Here is a 6,707-nt window from a genome sequence, read left to right as displayed (position 1 = left end):
AAGATGTGAACGGTCTAATGACCGGCTGTAGACCATCCAATGTCTAAGTTAAGCTTGTAGATGATAATCTCAAATGTGTAAGCTAGAGTTTATATGTTACCCCATTTCTCTGGGTTTGAGTAGTCATATATACAGGGTTATGCAGGAGGTTCCACACCTCCTCTTAACGTACTACTCCGGAGCGTACCTGAGCGTTGGATCTGCCTTATTTTTATACTTATGCTTTAAAATCATCTGAGAGAAGGGAAGGACAGCGTGGATAAACAGATACATCACAGTGGGCCCACCCACAAAATTGTCCATTCATGGCCAGAGACATGCAGGGTCCACGTCTGTTACATACATAGAGTTTCCATGATTTTAGAGCTTGGATGCACGACTGTGATTGAATCGCGATTGAATTTGATACTAGTTGATCGGGTTCGTTAGTTGTCTTCGACGTGTGTCGAGTATACTTTTAGTTTAACCTATTTGGATTTCCAATAATTTCTTGGTTGGTCGTTTTAACCTGGATTTAGGATACATATCAAGCTGGGCCTCATGGTAACGTTCATTTCCCACGTGAAAAGGAAGAGACAGGGACGCCTACATATGTCAGGCTTGCCAAAGATTCAAAACATACCGCCTGTACGGTACATCCGAAAAGTGGAGGGCACTTTAGTCATTTCCTCATACGTATGATGAGTTCAAGGTTGTAGCAAACACTCTCATCTCATCTTTCTACACATTTGAGAGCACGTCTCAATGTTATTCATACAAAAGGGACCCAAATTTCTATTTTTTGATATTACCACGTAAAATTTACACCTTTCGTATATTAACTCAAAATAAATTAACTAAATTGTCCAGCCTAGGCAGAAGCTAGGTTAACCAGTGGCCCGGTTCAACCCAAGACCCAAACAAAGCTCACCAACCTGGTCAACTATATATAGAACTTGGGACCAATAGATAAATTCACACCATCATAAGCTATGAATGGAGCTCAGATTAGCTAATAGCAAAGGCAGCAATGGACTGGGCTAGTCCCGTGCTAGGATTAGCCATTTTGTTGTTGAGGTCCTGCCCGAATTGTATTTCCTGTGGAGTTGCTTCCCTTAGAATTTCATGTAAAGTTGCTTCATCTGAAATATATTTATAATATTCCAACAAAAAAAAAAAAGAAAAGGAACAAAACAAAAAAAATAGAAAAGGCTGGCTAGGCTTAGTTCTCTAAGTCTTGCCCCTACTCAGGCCTGAGCCTAATCTGACGGGTGGGGCTGCGCAAGAATTCTCATGATTAAAGGATTTAGATAGTTTGAGTTTAAGAATTTTTAGGCAGTTTTTTTTTTTTCATGATACATCCTATCATATAAATGATTTTAATCATAGAAACATGAGCAATCTAAAAGTGGTTTTAACCATATAAATATATTGAATGTGATGATTTAACATACTTGATGACAGAATGGCTAGGCTTGGCTCGAAGACACCAGGCTTGGATTTCAAGCCCAGACTTAGCCCTTGGGCAGAGTTTAGCGAACCAAGCCCTAGCCCGATTAAGATTAAGCAACCTATCCATTGCCACCCCTAGTTACTAATTTGATGGAAAAATAAAAATAAATCCTTAATGGTATTAATCACCAAATAAAAGCTTTTACATACTTCGATTGATCTCAACCATTGAGACTTGACACATCTGTACTATTCCTTGATCAATCATGGCCATACAAATTATCTCTAACAAACGCATTAAGGTTAATGTTAGATGATCCAACATCCTCTAATGCTTTTTTACAAGTTTCTTGAAGTTCTTCAGCTCTTCTCCTCATCTCTCTACTTTCATCACAGTCCAAGTTCATAGCCCATTGCACAATCCCAGCAATTTCATCTCCTTTAACCATACTTTCACTTCCCATTTCTCTCCTCACTCTCACACCAACTTTCCAATCTTCTACTATAAATTTCGCATTAGTGAATTGCTCCACCACTAATGGAAATGTAAGCATGATCACACCTGCATATATACTTTCCATCGTTGGAATTCCACCCACAATGCGTCAAGAACGCCCCGATCGACCAGTGGCATAGAACTCTCAATTGGTCACACCATGCATGGCACCACTAGGCCCTTATCACCACTAACTTCTTGCAACCGTCGGCTGTCGTGCAACCCACAAGAAGTGGGCCCCACTAGCGCGCAACCCCATCACAATCTCGCCCATCTGTGTGTTTGAGATCACCATGTAACTTCCTAGAGAGATGTACAGGACGGATCTTGATGGTTGGGAGTCTAGCCATTTGTAGTAGTTCATGATGGTGGGGTCCACGGGCTTGGTGGGCCTATCTTGGAGGTTCAAGTAAGGTATGCATGGGCCGAGAGTGTAGATGGGGATTGGGAGGAGGGCTCTTAGAGTATCTGTGACATGGGTTTCGGGCTCATAGAAGGATGCGAGCAGAAGGAATTGTGCTTTGGGCACCCACGAGAAGGCTTCACGGATTCTCCTTCGTACGATTTCACTAAGCTCATAGAAGGTTGCGAGCAAAAGGAATTGTGCTTTGGGCACCCACGAGAAGGCTTCACGGATTCTCCTTCGTACGATTTCACTATTTCCATGGAAAGTCATTGGGAGGTACCTCAAACGTACGGATGAGATTCCAGGGATGTCGCAAACACATTCATCGCCTCTTTCTGCACGTTAGATAACATATTTCAATGCTATTCATGCATAGTATAAAATTGGACAAAAAGAAGAAGAAGCAAAAGTGGACCAAAATTTATATTTTTGTGTACTACATCTCTGAGAACTAAGAAATGTGTACGTGTGAGAGTTATTTGACACTCTTGATACCAACGTACTCATTGTAATGTGTGTATTTTATCTACACCATTCATCCATCTTTTCAGCTCATTTTACCATATGAGCTTAAAAATGAGGCAGATCCAAAGCTCAAGTGGACCACACTGTAGGAAACAATGGGGATTTAACACCCACCATGTAGATTCTCCACGGGGGCTGTCGCGATGTATGTGTGCTAGCATGGTGTGGATTTTCTATGAGATTGTCATGGTGTATGTGTTTATCAACGTATTTTTCAGCTCATTTTAATGCCTGAATTCAAAATTGAAGCATATCTAAAGCTCAAGTGAACCACATCAAAGAAAAAAGTTGGGATAAATGATGTCAATTGTCGAAACCTTTCTAAGGCTAACAGTGATGTTTACTTGTCATCCATTGTATTGATAAGGTCATATAGACCTTGATGAGTGGAAAACACAATACTTGATCATGTTGGGTGCTAAAACTTTTTAATGGGTGTAGAAGCAACCCTAGACAAAATCAAACATGTAATAGATAATGAAGAAAGGAAATTAAAAAAAAAAACAAACAAATCATAGAGAATAGATAGATTTTTATATAAAAAACCCATGTGGGAAAAAGTACGTCCAAAGTGACAATCAATCTACTGTATCAAAAGAATTATAAGAGATGAAACAACTTATAGATGGAAAATTCTAGATCCCCTTTAAAACCTTATTTTCATGCTAAGCTCTCTTTTGTTAACCCTGATAAAGATTATAAGCGTATTTATACACTTCCATATGCAATTAAAAATAAAACCTACGCTTATGTAGAATTTGTGCACACTGTCGATCGAATTGACATGACTCAACAAACCATTGATCAGATCGATAACGTCTAAAAACGTCTTATGAGCAAACTGAAATTTTGGAAATATTTCGATCGAATAGATAACCCTATTGATCGAATCAAATACTCAACTTTAGCACTAGGATTGAAGGTACTCGATTAATAATCTCTACCGTGACTTCAATCCTCCATTTCCACTACTCCAAGTTGTTTTCACCATCTCTAATGTTCAATAGCAACACCATCATTGTTGCTTCTTGTGCACACTCCATCTTCATCTCATCTTTGTTAGGCTTAGAGATGTTGAAAAAAACTTGAACTTCTCTGTAAGAACAACTTTTGTAAGTATGTCCGTCAGATTATCACTAGTGTGAATCTCCTCAAGAGTGACATAACCTTCCTCTTACATCTGTCGGATAAAATAATAACACACATTAATATGTTTAGTTTGGGATTGATACACATAGTGAAGGCGGTCACCCTTTCATTGGGGAGTTTGGTAGGATAAGATAGTTATAAAAAAATAATAATAATAATAAAAAAAAAAAAACCATAACTACGTGCGAGTGTATATGCGTTTATTACATGTATACTTCTTAATTTTCTTAAACGTCTACATATGCGTGAAATGGGGCCACCTTCATCAACATCAGTGATCAACGCCGTCCATCCGTTTATTCATGTCATTATATGTCATGAGAGAAAAACTGAGTAGATAAGATTAGTATGTTGGACACATGAAGTAGATAACTATAGATAATATATTGACCATTAAACAAAATAATAGGATGTATTTGAATGGACGGCACGGATCATCAGAATAAACAACTATGGGTCATATATGACTTTAACCTACTGACATGGCTACTTTTGAAATTATATCCGGTGTTTCCCAGTAACGATTTAGTAGTCGTGACCCTCACTTTTCGGTCAAACTTGATTTATTTTTAATATATCGATGCCTCTCATCCGTTATTTCATGTCATTTTAGTTCCCAATACCAAAAATTCGGTAGATCCAAATCTCAGGTCGACCAATAAATATTTGTAAGTCACCATTAAAAGTTCTTTTTTTTTTTTTTTAAGGTCATGTGCTAGTTACACCTAATATCTGCATTTACCTGTGTTTGGGGTAATGCTTTTAAATGACTTGTTCTAATGGATGGACATTGTTGATGTGTGGAACATACATCAAAGTGGGCCCCACAGTTAGGGATCCACCATCCAGTGATCCACCCAAAATCAGTTGTCCGTGGATGTCCTTTCTCACGGGCGCTGAAAAAGCGGATTGTGTCCGATTCTCGATTGGCCCACCGTGATGTATATGCATATCCACGTTGTCCATTTATTTTTCTCAAATCATTTTTATTCTTATGTGTATCCATTGTTTTCAACATTAAATCCCCATCATAAGAGCATGCAATTATTCTTTCGGCCATCAACCACCATCAAATATGATAATATATTCTTAACGAATTGTTACACATTAAATTTTTTTTGTCAAAAGATATTCAAAAAGTACAGTGATATTGACTAAGTTCTTTTTGAATTTCAATATATTTAGTTAATTTCATTGAGAATAGTGATCATTTCCTCAAATTCTACTTTAAAAAAAACACATTCATTATTCTTAGCAAATTGTTACACAAATTAAAGTTTAATCTTTTTGTCAAAGAAATTCAAAAGTAAGGTAAAATTGACTGATTTCTCTTTGAATTTTAATGTACTTGGTAAATTTCACTGAGTACGATGAAATTCAAAGAGAACTCAATCAATTTCAATTTCACTATCAATTTCAATTTCAATTTCACTGTACTTTTAAAATTTATTGAGTTCTCACTGATTATATCCTTTATTCACTTAAATCTTACTTGTGAAAAAACACATTAATTCTTCATTCTTATGTACGCATATTCCCTATTCTAGTGAAACATGAATTCAAGAAGGAGAAGAAGAGTATAGTGAAGTGAAACACAATTTCAAACAAGAAAACCCTTGTAGATAAAACCTAAAAGATTCCAAGTTTATCAACATAATTTGTTTGAAGCAGTGAACAAAATCTTCATAAAGATTGCATATGTAAAATGACAATAATGAGAGATTTCAAGAAGAAAAATGAAGAGAAGAAAATAGATTTTTAGGTATAGATGAGTGATAGGAATAGAACAAAAAAAAAAAAAAAAAAAAGAATTTCTGTAAGAAAAAAGTCTATACGTTTAGAAATGAAAACTAAAGTTTTGAAAGTGTAGGTAAGTTGATCGATTAAAATTGAAGTCTATAAAGGAAAATTTCTTTTTAATTTTCATATCATGTAGTCCCAACCCTAATACTATAGAATTATTAGTGGATTTCAAAATCCACCACATTTATGGCCTCATGTTGATGCATGTTTATTCTTTTTTTTTTCTTGTTGTTCATCCACATACATATACATGACATTCGTATAGGTATGGACGTCAGCATCAGTTGTGAAATATAGTTTGTTGATTATAATTTTAAGGTCCACCGAACACAAGTTTCACTTAATACAATATTTTCCCTAAATAAAGAATTTGATCCCCAAACATGAGATTGGATGGTCAAAATTCTATGGTATTTCTAGACATGCAATCATTGAATTACCTGCATCAATTAGGGAGTTTGGGTAGATTTTGAAGCCCTTATTATTTTAAAAAGAATTTGATAGTCTATGCTTATTACAACTATATTAGTCTTATAAAAAAAAATTCATTATTATCAAATTTATTATCAAGTTTAGCAGGGCCAACTGTTTTACTAACATCCAATCCATCTATCATGTACTTCCCTTGATACTCTTATATAGCTTTAAGAATAGAGCTCGGCTATTCTTGAATGAACAACATGAGAGAAGGATGGGACGTCCACCACTAAAAACTCCTACACTGCATTTGGGGGCCATTGTAATAAGTAGAAGACATCCAATTGGTGGGTGCATGTTTTAAGGCTCTCTTAGCGCATTAAAAAAAAAAAATTAAATAAATAAAAATTCAAGTTCTTCTTTTATAATTTGCGAATTTTGAAAGGTTCACGGCTCAAGCTCTACGGTATGAATTTATTC

General features: G+C 36.0%; 1 protein-coding gene across 1 annotated transcript; it reads right to left on the bottom strand.

Annotated features, from left to right (window-relative positions):
* Nucleotides 1-1,691: 1,691 nt before the first annotated feature.
* On the bottom strand, nt 1,692-2,012 carry LOC131250534 (UDP-glycosyltransferase 87A2-like). The gene has a single exon (XM_058250822.1). The coding sequence runs from the start codon at nt 2,010-2,012 to the stop codon at nt 1,692-1,694; it is 321 nt and encodes a 106-aa protein (XP_058106805.1).
* Between the last annotated feature and the right edge of the window lie 4,695 nt (nt 2,013-6,707).

Source organism: Magnolia sinica, chromosome 7, assembly GCF_029962835.1.
Source record: "Magnolia sinica isolate HGM2019 chromosome 7, MsV1, whole genome shotgun sequence".
In the NCBI taxonomy this organism is placed as follows: Eukaryota; Viridiplantae; Streptophyta; class Magnoliopsida; order Magnoliales; family Magnoliaceae; genus Magnolia; species Magnolia sinica.
This window is presented reverse-complemented; position numbering and strand designations above follow the sequence as displayed.